Here is a 16,672-nt window from a genome sequence, read left to right as displayed (position 1 = left end):
GAGAGGCCCATGTACCACAAAAAAAAAAAAAAAAAAGACAAGACCCATATACATGCTGCCTACAAGAGGCTCACTTCAGATCTAGAGACACATACAGACCGAAAGTGAGGGGATGGAAAAAGGTATTCCACTCAAATGGAAATCAAAAGAAAGCTAGAGTAGCAATACTTAGATAAAATGGACTTTAAAATAAAGACTGTTACAAGAGACAAAGAAGGACACTACAAAATGATCAAGGGATCAATCCAAGAGGAAGATATAACAAATATAAATATATATACACACAACATAGGAGCTCCTCAATTTATAAGGCAAATATTAACAAACATAAAAAGAGAAATCAACAGTAACACAATAATAGTAGGGGACTTTAACAACCCCACTTACATCAATGGAAAGATCATCCAGACAGAAAATCAATAAGGAAACACAGACCTTAAATAACCCATCAGACCAAATGGACTTAATATTTATATAGCACTCCATCCAAAAGCAGCAGAATACACATTCGTTTCAAGTGCACATGGAACATTCTCCAGGATAGATCACACACTAGGCCACAAAACAAGCCTCGGTAAATTTAAGAAAACTGAAATTATATCAAGCATCTTTTCCAACCACAACACTATGAGACCAGAAATCAACTACAAGGAAAAAAACTGCAAAAAACCACAAACACATGGAGGCTAAACAATATAATACTAAACAGAAGGAAAGAAATCATAAAGATCAGAGCAGAAATAAATAAAATAGAGACAAAAAAAAGATAGAAAAGATCAATGAAACTAAACACTGGTTCTTTGAAAAGATAAACAAAATAGATAAATCTTTAGCCAGACTCATCAAGAAAAAAACAGGGTCCAAATCAATAAAATCAGAAAAGAAAAAGGAGAAGTTACAGCCAACACCACAGAAATACAAAGGATTATAAAAGACTATTATGCACAACTATACCAATAAAATGGAAAACCTAGAAGAAATGGACAAATTCTTAGAAAGGTACAATCTCCCAGGACTGAACCAGGAAGAAAAAGAAAACAGGAACAGACTAATTACCGGTACTGAAATTGAATCAGTAATTTAAAAAACTCCCAGCAAACAAAAGTCCTAGACCAGATGGCTTCACAGGTGAATTCTACCAAACATTTAGAGTTAACACCTATCCTTCTGAAACTATTCCAAAAAACTGCAGGGGAAGGAACACTTATGAGCTCATTCTAAGAGTCCACCATCACCATGATACCAAAACCAGACAAAGATATCATGAAAAAAGAAAATTACAGGCCAATATCACTGAGGAATATAGATATAAACATCCTCAACAAAATACTAGCAAAAATACCTCAACAAAATACAAATCCAACAATACATTAAAAGGATCATACACCATGACCAAGTGAGATTTATATCAGGGATACAAGGATTTTTCAATATCTGCAAATCAATCAATGTGATACACCACATTCACAAATTGAAGAAAAACCATATGGTCATCTCAACAGATGCAGAAAAAGCTTTTGATAAAATTCAACATCCATTTATGACAAAAACTCTCCAGAAAGTGGGCAAAGAGGAAACATACCTCAACATAATAAAGGCCATACATGACAAACCACAGCTAACATCATACAGTAAGTCCCCTACATATGAACGAGTTCCATTCCAAGCGCACGTCTGTAAGTCCAATTTGTTCATAAGTCCAACAAAGTTAGCCTAGGAACCCAACTAACACAATTGGCTATATAGTACTCTAATAGGCTTATAATACTTTTCACACAAATAATACATAAAAAACAGACAAAAAATAAAACATTTTTAATCTTACAGTACAGTACCTTGAAAAGTACAGTAGTACAGTACAACAGCTGGCATCCAGGGGCTGGCATCGAGTCAACAGGCAAAAAGAAGGAGGAGGCAGAGGAGGTGGGAGATGGTAGAGCTGAAGGATCGTCAGCAATAGGAGACGGAGGGTAAGCTGCAATTTCATTCATGCCTGATGTTGATGGAACGCATGTTTGCATCTTTGAAAGTTTTGCAACTTGAAGGTTCGTATGTAGGGGACTTACTGTACTCAATGGTGAAAAGCTGAAAGCATTCCCTCTAAGATCAGGAACAAGACAAGAATGCCCATTCTCACCACTTTTTTTCAACATAGTTTTGGAAGTCCTAGCCACAGCAATCAGACAAGAAAAAGAAGTAAAAGGAATCCAAACTGGAAAGGAAGAAGTAACACTGTCACTGTGAAAACCACTAGAAAACTATTAGAGCTCATCAATGAATTTGGTAAAGTTGCAGGATACAGAATTAATATACAGAAAATTATTGCATTTCCATATACTAACAACAAAACATCAGAAAGAGAAATTAAGGAAACAATCCCATTTACCATCACATCAAAAAGAATAAAATACCTAGGAATAAACCTACCTAAGGAGGCAAAAGACCTGTACTCCGAAAACTATAAGACACTGATGAGACTCCCAGACGTAGAGAAGAGACTTTTGGTTGCCAAGGGGTAGAGGGTTTGGGGGAGGGATGGGGTGGGATGTTGGGGTAAGCAGATGTAAGCTTTTATATACAGGATGGATAAACAACAAGGTCCTACTGTATAGCACAAAGAACTATATTCAATATCCTATGATAAACCATAATGGGAAAGAATATTTAGAAAAAAGAATGTGGGCTTCCCTGGTGGCTCAGTGGTTAAGAATCTGCCTGCCAATGCAGCGGACATGGGTTCGATCCCTAGTCCAGGAAGATCCCACATGCCGTGGAGCAACTAAGCCCGTGCGCCACAACTACTGAGCCTGCGCTCTAGAGCCCGCGAGCCACAACTACTGAAGCCCACATGCTAGAGCCTGTGCTCTGCAACAAGAGAAGCCACTGAAGTAAGAAGCCTGCACCCCACAACAAAGAGTAGCCCCTGCTCGCTGCAACTAGAGAAAGCCCATGTGCAGCAACGAAGACCCAACACAGGCAAAAATAAAATAAATTTTTTTTTTAAAAAAAGAAGACAAAAAAACTTAAAAAAAAAAAATGGGCTGAAGACCTAAATAGACATTCCTCCAAAGAAGACATACAGAGGCCAACAGGTACATGAAAAGATGTTCAACATCACTAGTTATTAGAGAAATGCAAATCAAAACTACAATGAGGTATCATCTCACACCGGTCAGAATGGCCATCATCAAAAAGTCTATATATAATAAATGCTGGAGAGGATGTGGAGAAAAGGGAACCTGCTACACTGTTGCTGGGAATGTAAATTGGTACAACCACTATGGAGAACAGTATGGAAGTCCCCTAAAAAACTAAAAATAGAGTTACCATATGATCCAGCAATCCCATTCCTGGGCATATACCTGGAAAAGACAAGAACTCTAATTTAAAAGATACATGCACCCCAATGTTCACAGCAGCACTATTTACAATAGCCAAGACATTGAAGCATCCTAAATGTCCATCAACAGATGAATGGATAAAGAAGATGTGGTACATATACACAATGGAATATTACTTGGTCATTAAGAAAATGAAATAATGTCATCTGCAGCAATATGGATGGATCTAGAGATTATCATACTAAGTACAGTCAGACAGAGAAAGACAAGTATCATATGATATCACATATGTGGAATCCTAAAAAATGATACAAATGAACTTTTTTACAAAACAGAAACAGACTCACAGACATAGAAAACAAACTTATGGTTACCAAAGGGGAAAGGGATAAATTAGGAGTTTGGGATTAACAGATATGCACTACTATATATAAAACAGATAAACAACGAGGACCTGCTGTATAGCACAGGGAACTATATTCAACTATCTTGTAATAACGTACAATGAAAAAGAATCTGGAAAAATATATATACATATGTATGAAACTGAATCACTTTGCTCTACACCTGAAACTAACACAATACTGTAAACCAACTAAACTTCAATTAAAAAAAAAAAATACCCTGATCTCACTCTCCACCATCCACCCTGCATTACCTAAACCCACTGGAAGCCATAGGGCAAGGAGCACATTGATTTGGTCTACACAAGGCACCTCCAGAACCACAACAGGGCAGGGAAGAGGAAGGAGGGAGTCTGAGGGGCAAACAGAAGAGAGGCAGCCCTTGTATTGAAGGGATTTGCACCTCATTTTCTTGAAGGGGAAATTTGACACATTGTCAACTGAAATATCCATGGGGGTGGAGATCCTGGAATGTTAATATTATTCCAAAAAGGACTTCGATTCAATTACTCCATCTATTTTTTTTTCTTCTTAAATGATAGTCTATGATAAATTTGGGTAAATGAACCCAATGAAAATTATGCCTAGTTCGTTCATTAATAAGTCATGGAAGTGATTTTTCTCAAGACATACCAGATTTTCTGCTGGAATACTTGGGAATAATCCTGGTGCATAAAATGTTTGGATATCATGGGGCAGAAGATGGGCTTAGATAAAGAACACATGGCCAAATTCTCAAAAATCAGAGAAAATTCATACTTGGACCCCAAGCAGCATTGCTCCTAAGCTATTTCTGAAAAGAAAAGAAAATTTGATAAGTGGGCTAGCCTCCAGAGTTGTTCTTCCACAGAACTGGAATACAATAACCATGTTCTGAAAACTGTATGGCATGAAGCCTCTTTTTTTTTAAGACATTAAGTTTTTCAGTTCCTTTTTTATATAAGCTATTCACTGAGTATGTTTCCTATGAAAATTAAGCAATCTGACATTATAGACACATTTTCTTAAAATTGGGTAACCAGCCAACAAAGGCTGGCAGAGTCTACCTGCACCAAGGCTCCAACAGCCTCCCCGCACTCCCTTCCAGCCATCCACACGCCCTGCCTGCCCCAGCAACAGGGTCCTGCTTCCCACAGAAACCAGTTCCAAAGCAGGGAATTTCATTAGGTCTGTTGCCCAATCACCATCCGGCATCCTATGAGATTCCATTAATACTCAAATTTTTGCAGTGGAATTAACCCTAAGACTTTGGTGCCGACCTGGGAAATGCCGGTTCCACTTAACTGTTTCCTGTCTTGATCTCAAGCCAGTCTACTGACCGAGAATTCACTCTGTGTTCACCGTGGCTCCATTTTACTTAGAGTCGCTAATGCAAAGATGATCATTCCCAACCCAACATGCTGCACTCTGTGTGTTGCTCATAAATAATCATAGCTGCAAATTATCATCCAGACAGTTTTTGTTTTTCTCTCCAAAACCCCAGAGACCTATGTTTGTAAGAGCTTCATGGGCATTTACCTTCCCAAGCATAGTTAATGACTAATGATACAAAGACTTACACGTCAGACTGAGATAGAGATTCTCCATTTAATGGCTCCAGTAGGGTCACTCCAGCTGAAGGTGGCAGTACAGCCACAGAGGTTTTCAGACAGCCGAGGAGCACACATGTCACTTCACGAGCCCAGAGCGTCTTGCAAGTCCTGCCACATGGAAAACTCGGAGTGATGTCTCAGCACCCGGTAAGAGCAAGCTGAGATGGAGCTGCTCTTAGCAACCTGAAGTCAGTTCACAACATGGTAATGAAAGCCATTCAAAACTATCCATATTCAATACTCAATTTAATTGTCCTCTGGATGTCTCGGTGCTTCAATCAAATGCCCAACAGCTGCTCCCCGGGGAGCCTGCAGTTCTCCCTCTTGTTGCCTCTCGTCAATAAGACATATGAGAGACTTGCCTGGTGGCGCAGTGGTTAAGAATCTGCCTGCCAATGCAGGGGACATGGGTTCGAGCCCTGGTCTGGGAAGATCCCACATGCCGCAGAGCAACTAAGCCCGTGTGCCAAAACTACTGAGCCTGCACTCTAGAACCCGCGAGCCACAACTACTGAGCCCACGCGCCCAGAGCCCGTGCTCCACAAGAGAAGCCACCGCAATAAGAAGCCCAAGCACCGCAACCAAGAGTAGGCCCCACTCGCTACAATTAGAGAAAGCCCATGTGCAGCAACGAAGACCCAATGCAGCCAAAAATAAATAAATAATAATAATAATAAAAATAAAGATAGGGGCTTCCCTGGTGGCACAGTGGTTAAGAATCCGCCTGCCAATGCAGGGGACACGGGTTCGAGCCCTTGTCCGGGAAGATCCCACATGCCGCGGAGCAACTAAGCCCATGCTCCGCAACTACTGAGCCTGCACACCACAACTACTGAAGCCCGTGCGCCACAACTACTGAAGCCCGTGCGCCTAGAGCCCTTGCTCCACAATAAGAGAAGCCACCACAATAAGGCCGCGCATCACAACAAAGAGTAGCCCCTGCTCACCACAACTAGAGAAAAAACCTGCCTGCAGCAACAAAGACCCAACGCAGCCAAAAATAAATAAATAAAATAATTTTTAAAAAAATGCATGCACAGTCTTCTCAGAGAAAACCAAAAAGCCCAACATGCTACTGCTGAGTCAGGGGAGACTGGGAAGGATGAAAGGCACTGGAAATTCAGGAATCCTGTTTTAGCAGACCATTTCTGGGGTGTGCACTTGGCAGGGAGAGGGAAGACTGCAAACTCAGACACCTTCAGGCCACACAGGTGACATGAGTGAAGGGTGGACTCTGATGATCCACGCATCCATCATCTCAGGGGGCAGCTGATGCTCAGTTCCAGCTGATGGCTGCCTGGCAGAAAAGAAGACCCTGGCTCAACAGATTTTCTAAGAAATCAGGATTTTTATGTGAAACCACCAGATTTTCAAATGCTGGCAACAAGTTCAGTGTTTTTTTTAAAAAATAAGTGTGGGCCAAACAAAACTCCTCTGTGGACTGGGCCTGGTCCATGAATCACCTGTCTGCGCCTTTCTGAGATTCCACCAAACTTCAACAACCTCCAACTTGATTTCTAGTTATTAGAGGAGGTACGGTAGGTGGCTAGGGCTAGGGGATGGAAGAGACGGGGATGTAGGGGTCACTGACATTTGCTGAACTGTTCTTATATACTTGGTTTGTTTATGGGAGTATCAGGAGCTGAATTCAGGGACTAGTAGCAAAGACCAGAGATAAGAGTCTCTTAAAACAAGGGAGAAGTTGAATATTTTCTCACGTAACATGAACTTCAGAGATAAATAGTACAGGGCTGGAATGGTAGCTCCACAGTTGTCATCAAAATCCCAAGCTCCTTCTATATTTCTGCTCTGCCACCCTTAGCTTGTGGCATCCATCTACAAGGTCACCTCATGAGCACAAAATGGCTGTTAGACCATCATTCAGCGAATCCACATTCCAGGCAGGAAAAAAGATGGTAAGGAACAAAGGGCTCCTGCCTCCCAACTGAGCAAGGCAACCTTTTGGGACCTTTCCTGGAAGCTTCACCCTACAAGTTCTGCTTACATCTGCTACCCCTAGATAAGCAATTGGAAAATGTAGCTGTTGTTGATTTTAGCTGAGCACACTGCAGCTCCCAACAATACAGCAGTTGTTAGTGAGGAAAAGGGAGAGACTGGATATTAGGATGGCCACCAACAGTATCTGCCACAAAAAAAACAAACAAAAAAACCCAGTACCTGTCACAATGGGAATGTCACAGCACTAGGTAAAAGGTGAAAGCAAGCACACACAGGTGAGACACCTGAACAGAGAAAACAGTGACTGGAAGAGGAACTGGTAATACTGGTAATACTCCAACCTTGGCAGAGTTGCTCTATAAGCTAGACATCAAATCCAAGCAGGAAACATCCCCCCAGCTGTGTTAATATGCACACCAAACATCTGTGCTGCTCGGGACGTTCCTGAGAGTGTCACAACAGAGCAGGTGGACAAACCATGCTGCAAAAGCAGACATCACAGGCACAGCTGGCTGTGGCACAGGAGTGGGACTGGCAATGGCTTGGTAGGCCATCCAGGGCAAGGGCAGAGGACATGGGTTCTCAACCTCTGCTGTGCTCTGGAATCACCTGGGAAACTTTCAAACATATGGATGCCTGGGTCCCATGCCCGGCAATTCTGAGTTAATTGGTCTGGGGTGAGACCTGGGTTTTTTTTTGGGGGGGGGGGCAGTTTATGCAGTAAAGTGTGAGAAGCTTCACTCCTGGAGGGACCAGGCCCTCCAGATCCCCTGAGAAGCTGGGCAGCCCACGTAGATCCCCACATCCAAGGCTACCACGGAAGTAGCTCCTTGAGAAGATTAAACCATTTGCTGAAGGCCACACAGCTGGGATGGTAGTGCAGCCAGGATTTGAACTTGGATCCACTTGACAGCCAAAGCAAAGCCGCTGGCCCAAGGTCTTTTCTCCAACGTCACTCCTAATCCTCCACCACTCAGGTACATGCATATCCCAGAGAGAATAACGTCTGGGACAGCTTTCCTGCTGAGCAAGGTCTGTCTCCTGGGAGCCAACAGCCATGAGGATAGATCCACCACGAGGTAGAGAAGGATACCTGGAGTGAGGTGTGTTCTGTGGAGCAAAAGCCGCACAGTCCCAATTTGTAAGCCAAGGAAATGTGGGCAGCAAAGGAATAGCAATTTGTAACTGGGACAAAGGTAATTATACTACTGAGACCTGTGTTAGATGTTTGACATATTTTTCAAGCCTCACAAAAACCTTGCAATTAGATGTTGCGGTCCCTATTTGACAAATGAGGAAACTGAGGCTCTGAGAGTTGGCACCTTTTCAAATGGAAGGAAAAGGAGAAAAGGAAATGAAATCAAGATGGCAGAAGAAACATATGGATCCACTAGCCCCAGGGCTGCCACTAATTTGAAATGAACCACCTAAAAGTTTCAAAGTAGAAACAGGCTTCTCCATGGAGCAGGTTGCAGTAGGGCTGCCACCTACCTTGCTCAGTGCTTGAATCATTTGTGAACTGAGACTAGGTTGAGCCGTGGCCAAGTGCTGGCAAATCCAAAGCATCCCCCAACCTCTGCTGTCCGTTTGGCTCCCATCAGAATGGCCCCTGCTGCTTTTTTTTTCCAAGAGCAATCCCTAAGGGCACAGAGATGGGTTAGCCAGGATACCAGAAGTGGAAGCTCTTCAGCAGCAGAGACCACCTGTGACATCATCTCTGAGAGCTCAGGACTTAAGATCGGTCATGCACGACCCATGATGTGAATGAGTGAAATGAACAACGAATTAAGTGCAGAGATGAAATGACGCTCCTGGATCCTCCAGCCCAGGGGCTGTGGTGGAGGCCAACAGCCATGCACCGAAACCGCAGCTCCCCCAATTGCCTATGGGGTCCCAGTGATTTAACCTCTCTGCACCTGTTTCCACATCTAGAAAACAGAGATAACACCTTGCAGCCTTGGCGTTAGGATTTAATTAAATAATGTGTGGAAAGTGCCCAGCATGGGGCCTGACACATAAAAGGCCCTTAAAAAAATAGTAGCTCCTCCTTCCTTCCTCCTGAAAAGGATTTTTTATGTCTCAGAAAGTTGACAGAGTGCAGCAAATAAATCAGAAATGAGAAACACAGATCTCCAAAATCTTCCCCAGCTGCTGAGACCCACACCTTGACCCCTAGTCTGGTGTTTATCGGCCACGTTTCCAAGAGGATTCCACTTCCAACTGAAACAACGCATAGCCCAGTGGGTGTTTCCATAAAGAAAAGAAAATCAGATTTGGATTCTGGCCCTGGCTTTATCAGATTAACTGCCTGGGATGTAGTTTTCCCCTGTAAGCTAGGACTGCACAGTCTGCAAACGCATCAACTACTGTGAAGACAAAATAAGGGCTGGGGAGGAGAGGAAGATTTGAATCTGATGAATGTGAAAGTTTGCTCCAGCTCCTCAGAACAGCCACCTTGGTACTAAGCAGGAGTCTTCATTCACTGCTGGATGTTTTCCAGCTGATCAGTTGCTCAGAACCACCAAACTCAAACTCAGGCCCAGAATGCTCTCTCTAGACACTTATTCTAGCCCTGGTGATGAGAAATTACAGAGAGAGATTTTTCTTTTATTTCCATGTGATAAGCAGTTCTGAGGGCCTGACCTCATAAATGAAGTTACAATGAACACCAGCGACTCATTTTCCTGAATCATAACTAATGAAAATGTCCCAAGTTTTGGTCTGCTCACAATGCCATCTGACTCAGCAGTAAGTCCCTGTTGATGCCAAATGACTTCAAAGACCTGGTCTCTGGTGAGTCCCATGTTTGATGCAAATTCTTCTGCCCCTGCCATGTGAATATATACAACTACACAACAATTCTTCTAGGGTTAAACTCATAGCCCCACAGCAAATGATGTTCTAATTTAGGTATTTTAATAGCTGTATGGTATATCCATAGTCTTAAGGATAGGGGTTATGAGTAAGGAGATCCATTCAAGTGATCTTAAGAGACTAAGAGTTACTAGAAAATCATTTTCTCCTTCTCTAAAGGTCGGTAAGTAAATTATAATAATAACACAAAACATATGTTGAATAATAGACTGCCATACTTGCCAACTTAAACACTCCAGGGATATGTTTATTCATTTCATATAATTTGGAAGCAGATCTTTTTTTATCCAAGTAAAGTTTTACTTTCCCCTAACGATGCTTCACAGCAAAATGCCAAACTAAAATGGGAAGATGAAGAAAATGCTGGTAATGTGCTACATCTTAACTTGACAGCCTCGTGACATCCTAGTGCAGAGGGAGAACACAGAATGCACTATGGGCATGCGGGCATACAGGAATTCCAATCATTCAGCAAAGATTTATTGAGGCTCCAAATGGAGCCAGGCTTCTGTTGGACTCTGGTATAAAACACCCAACAGACCTGGCTTTCATGGAGCTTACAGTCTAATGGGGGCCTCCATTAAATAAACGATACAGGTCAAAAAAACCACGACAGAGAAAAGAGGGGGCTACGAGAGGGCAGGGCAGCCTTCAGCAGAAGGATCATCTCAAGGAAAAAGATAAGAAGGAATTAGGAAAAAAAATTAGGTGGGGAAGGGCAGTATAGAAGAGAGAACCGCACATACAACGCCACAGAAGCAAGAGAGCACAAGCAGGTCCAGGATTTTAAAGACAAGTGACGTGATAAGATGAGCACTTTGGAAAGATCACGCAGAGGCATGACTGCTGGGAGAGAGAGTGGCCGGGGAACTGTTGCCACGCAAAAGAGGATGGGACCCAAATAACACCAAGGAATGTGCAGTGAGCACTTTCTTGGTCCAAGCACTGAGATAAGTAAACACTCTGTGAGCATTATCTTATTAAATCCTTACAACAATGCTGAGAGGGAGGAACCCCTACAGATAAGACAACTGCTGATATTTTCTGGGTTTCTTATTATCTCTTGTCCCCAGTTTCCCCCAACAACTAAAATGTGTTTGTTTATTGCCTTGGCTGCTGCTGAAAACAGTGCTAGGCATAGTAGATATTCAAGACATAGAGGATAGACAGGTGGCTGCACGAATAAACCAATAAAGGAATTTTGCCCAAGAGCACACTGAGTGAAGGACCCCACAGCCATTGCACTTACCACACTAAGGTGCAACTGTTAGTCCTTGCTGGTTCTTCTCAGTGTCCTGTGCTGGTCCTCAGCTCACCAACCTCCAGACTGCCCTGGGCTCAGTCTGGGGCCTCCTGTCTTGTCTATCTACACCCATTTTGTTGCATCTGGTCCTGTGGTTTTAAATACCATCAATTCACTGATGACTCTCAGATTTTTATCTCCATCAGAGACTTTTCCTATAAAAGAACCATCTACTCAACAGCCCCAGGTGTCTGCCTAACACCCACCTCAAACTTACTTTGTCCTAAACCCTGCTCCTTTTACAGTCTTCTCATCTCAGCTAACAGCAACTCTATTCTTCCAGTTGTTCAAGCCAGAGGCCAAAACCTTGGTACCATTCTTGACTTGTCCCTCTCACAACCTGTATCCGATCCATTAGCAACTCTTATTAACTCTTACCTTCAAAATATACCCAGAATCCAACTTGTCCCGGCCTCTCCTGCCGCCACCCCAGTCTAGCCGCCTTCATTTTGCCCAGATTATTGTAAAAGCTTCTTGTTGGTCTCCCCACTTCCCTCCTCACCTGTCCTCCTTTCAGCTGATTCTCAACTGGTTCCCACTGCCAAAGTGATCAAGTTACAGCTGACGTCAGATCTCCCAACTGCTCACGCTCCTGCGCTAGCTACTATCTCAGGGTAGACATCCTCGCCATGGCCTGGGAGACCCTCCACAGAGCTGGCTGCACCTCCTACTAAGCTCCCCTCGCTCAGTCTTCTCCAGACACAGCGGCCTCCATGCTGGTTCTGGAACAGACCAACCGGTCCCACTTTCCAGTCTTTGCACCTGCTGTACCCTGCCTGGCTTGGGGACTCTCTCCAGATACTTGCCTGACTCACTCCCTCACCTTTCAGGTCTGAACTCGAGTGTCACCTTCCAAACAAGCAGCTCCCTCTAGAACTGTAACCCTCCTCCTCCTCACTTACATACCAACTAATCACTATAAATTTGACTGACTTTTTTTCTGCCTCTCCCTAGCCCCCAACTGCAGGAGGCCAAGGACTTTGTTTTGCTCACTGCTATATCCCCAATACCTACAAAAATGCCAGGCAGATCTCAACAAATATGTACTGAATGAAAAAATGAATAAATGAATTCTCTTCTTTACAGGATCTTCTCCATGCCAGCCACACCAGGCATCAGAGACAAACTGAGGAAAAAGAAAATTTTGATAGAATTGAATTACATATAGCTGATAAAGCATGGATAGAGAGGTTGATGGCTTTAATTTGAAGACTCTTTCACATTCGTTTTCTGATCAACAAAGGACAAGGAAGGAGTCTGAAACAATCTGAAAATGTTTTTCAAAAATATTTTAGAAATTTTATTTTTATAAAATGTTTTAAATTCATGTATTAAAATGTATACCAACACACACAAAAAATCATGTAAGCGGTATCATAAATACAAAACTAACAGTATTCAAAACATACAAGACACATCCAATGTAAAAAAAAAATCTTATATATACAAAATGCAATGTATTTCCAATACAAAAAAAAAAAATAAAGGGGGAAATGCTTGAAAAATGCTCATCCAAAAGTACAAAACAAAACCCTCCCCTTGACTGGCCACTTAAGCTGCTATGAAAGGCTTTTCTTCTTCCCTTATGTTACCTGGTCTTTCTTCTCATTTTTCTTTTTAATTTATTTGTAAGATAAGAGTCAATCAAGGTGTTTTAAAAGCTGATGTTTGTTGTTATACTTTTACAGTCAAGTGACTTTTAATTCCGAAAGTTAATACTTTACACTCTGAGCCATAAATGAGTTCCTAAACATTGTATGCAAATCAAATTATGATTTGGGTACTCTAAGCAGAACATATCATTTACAGAAATTTCTTTTTATAAAATTAAGAGTTTCATGTCACATTTGCTTAAATCACAGTAAGCCCCTAAATTAATTCCTCAACCCACCATAAAACAAAAAAAAAACAAAAAAACCTCCTTAACAATGTAAAATATTTTATTCACTCTCTTTATGGTTCCCTCAAATGCTAAATAAGAACATCTAATCTAAAATACATCTGGAGGGGTCTGTTCCCTCCCTACCTACCCCACATCTACTAATATGCACCAACAATAGAAACTGGCTCAGTGCTTACCTACTGTTAATGCTAATACTCATCTGATTTAGTTCTTGTTGCAGCAACAAAAAATTTTGAATTTTGGTTGTTTTTTTAATGTAAGAACCATATCTATTACTAATTTATCACCATTTCCCTTAAAAAATATATTTCAGGGAAAATGTTTAGATTTAAGCTACAATTAAAGTTCCTAATCAGGAAATCAAAAAAGCTAGTTACTGATGTTGATATGCTTTTTCCCTGTCAAAACTATCTTTCCTGATTAAACTTAGAGGGAGGGAGGGAGGGAAGGAGGAAGGAGGGAGAGAAGGGGAAGGAAAACAGACTGGCTGGAAGGTTAAAGGTGACATCTTGCAGTCACAATGACTCTTCCAGTATTGCGTACAAAACCACAGAGAATTCTCTTGAAATTCACTAAGAGAACAGCACTGGCAAATGCCGCTCATCTAAAAGTAAATGGAATTAGAAGAAAATTATTTTTTACTCTTTTCTGTATCTTGGAAAAATTCTGTTGTTAAAAATTATGATTAAAATTGGCTCCTCCCCAATTATTCAGATTTACTAACATTTAACTGTGGAGCAATTACTTTAAAAAAAAAGAGAGAAAAGTGAGGATTAAGAAAGGTTAAGTTCAGTCAAGTAGGAAGTCTGGTATGTAAAAAACCAGAGAAAGCAGGAGAGTGCCCAGTTCAGAGACTGACAGCTAGAGTCCAGGTCCAGCCCGGGGCTGCCATCAGCTAATGAGAAAAGGTAGACCAACAAAATCTACTCACTCCAACACACGCAACTTTTGCTTCACAGAGAGTACTTTTGAAATCTAAGACTCACTTATCAAGTGAATTAAAGGAAATTTTGCAAACTGTGCACATAGACACAATGCTTTTAAAGCAAATTTAAGGGGTGCAAATAAGTTCTGAGATTATATTTGGGAGAACTATACCCCCTTGGGATAAATGTGGTTCAGAAATCAAGCCACTACTACCCTGAGGCACAGCCTGCATAATAATAATATTATTAAAATATATATTTCCTTCAAATTAGTCTCATTAATTATGTCAACCAATTTGAATGCATCAAGGGAGAATTTTACCAGTGGTATAACAAGGTACATATTTACATTTTCATTTGTATCTTAAGGACAAACTGTTAAAAATGATATGATTATGCAAAATAAGATTAAAGGTGTGTTCATTTGGGAAAAGCTACATTAATATTATTCATCCAACCACAAACACTTTCGTAATGAATGCAGTACTGCAAAACAATTCACAGCTTTATAAAAAGTTGAAATACAGTTTCATTAGGATTTTTTTTCCAATTCAAAATTAAGAGTTCAACTTACATTGCTGCTTAACTACTTTACTCTAAAATCTTTAAAATATATAAAATACCAAGATTATCAACAGTCACATATGTTTTGAAGTCAGGGGACACATGTATTTTCTTAAGATTGGTTCCATTTGTGTAGAAGGTCTGTGAGGATTCCCCAGTGACAACATTCCACCACTGTTCAGAGAAAAATAAAATTCTTATTAGGTTGGTAATTATAGTGTGAGACAATCTGCAGTGCCAACTGGATCCTTCACCCCATCACCTCCCCACTCCCAAACTAAAGCAAACACCAGGAAGGATGTCTAAGGTTTAATGCTGAATATAGTATTATCAACCCAGTCCACCATTCCTGATTAACCCTGGTGACTGCCTCACAGCTACTCTACACCTAACCCCACTGTAAGGCATGCTGGAGAAACATGCAGCCTACTCAGAGCTGCAGACAGAAGGCTACACAAAGCCCATATGGCCATGGCTGGACTGAATTCTCCTGTCTGCATATCCTTCTCAGTAGAATGGAAAGAATGACCCTCTCTTCTCTAAAAATGCCCCTTTGCAGACATGGACAGGAATTTTGGCAGATATCAAGACTACTGATAATACGGGCTGCAGGATAGAATGTTCTCTCTACTGAATCTTCCCTTTCACCAGGAGTGATTCAAGAGCCCATGACCAAGTTTTTTATTTAAAAGTCTACACATTTATTTGCTAAATAAATACTGAACATCTCAAATGTAGCAGGTGCTCTGGCCAAGTCCTTCTTTTCTCTTCCCAATTACTGAATTCGCTAAGATTATAACAATATTTATATTCCTTTACTAAATGGAGATCATGAAGCTTACCTACGTATCTCACAACTAAGATGAGGGCAAAAGAGACCATGTACATGAACACCTTTTGAAAAGGCCTCAGGTACATCAAGATTCTGAGTATTATGAATGCAATGATCACTTCTGTGTCCGTGTCAATGCCTAGCATTCTGCCTTGCTCGTGTGACTGGGTCAACTATTCATGTTCACCATTAGTAATGGTAACTGGTAAAAGTATACCTTGTGGACTTAAGTAAACCTCAGTGAAACAACATGTACTAACTTGAAATTTTCCAGGACTAACAATTTTGCTTTATAAAATAGCAGTGTAATCAAGACTGCAGAGGACAGTCGCTAGAGGCAAATCGTAGAGGTAGTAAAGCCCTTAGAGATCACCTAGTCCAACTGCCTCACTTTACAAGTAAGGAAACCAGGGTTGAGACAGAAGAAAGGCCTTGTCACTGTGGACGACACCGCTAGCAGGTGGCAGAGGTGGAAGAGTTATCCGGCTTCCCAACCTAGTGCACCCACTGCCTTTCCCTCTATTAAAACAGACCACTCGACTTGGAAACACTACCCCAGCCATTAATGCGAATATGGACTAAAAGACAATGATATTAAATAGGACTTATGCAGGGGACTTCTGGGCAGTGAAACTACTCTGTATAATACTACAATGGTGGACACGTGTCGTTATACATTTGTCAAAATTCACAGACTGTACAACACCAAGAGTGAACCCTAATAGAAATTATGGACTTTGGGTGATAATGACATGTCAATGAACATTCATCAGCTGTAACAAATGTACCCTCTGGTGGGGGATGCTGACAGTGGGGGAAACTTGCACGTGGGGAAGGGGTGGGTATAGGGGAACTCTGTACCTTCCGCTCAATTTTGCTGAGAAACTAAATCTGCTCTAAGGAATAAAGTAAATTAAAAAAAAAAATAGCAGGGATATTTTGGGAAGGAGGGATAAATTGGGAATTTGGGATTA

At 41.4% G+C, this 16,672-nt stretch overlaps 1 protein-coding gene across 8 annotated transcripts in view; it reads right to left on the bottom strand.

Moving 5' to 3' along the window:
- APAF1 (apoptotic peptidase activating factor 1) overlaps nucleotides 1-16,672 on the bottom strand; it is a 122,808-nt gene that overhangs the window by 13,541 nt on the left and 92,595 nt on the right. For 5 of the 8 annotated variants that reach the window (XM_024127488.3, XM_024127489.2, XM_028490476.1 and 2 more), the window contains one exon: nucleotides 12,848-15,040. In XM_024127488.3, coding sequence (XP_023983256.1) covers nucleotides 14,894-15,040 — 147 coding nt within the window. In that variant the 3' untranslated portion in view covers nucleotides 12,848-14,893. Of the gene's footprint in view, nucleotides 1-3,954; nucleotides 5,446-12,847; nucleotides 15,041-16,672 lie in introns of those variants that run through there. The other 3 variants (XR_003680115.2, XR_003680114.1, XM_028490475.2) reach the window with 3 other exon arrangements.

This window comes from Physeter macrocephalus, chromosome 6, assembly GCF_002837175.3.
Source record: "Physeter macrocephalus isolate SW-GA chromosome 6, ASM283717v5, whole genome shotgun sequence".
In the NCBI taxonomy this organism is placed as follows: domain Eukaryota; kingdom Metazoa; phylum Chordata; class Mammalia; order Artiodactyla; family Physeteridae; genus Physeter; species Physeter macrocephalus.
Note: the sequence above shows the minus strand (reverse complement) of the source record. Positions and strands in the feature narration are given on the sequence as shown.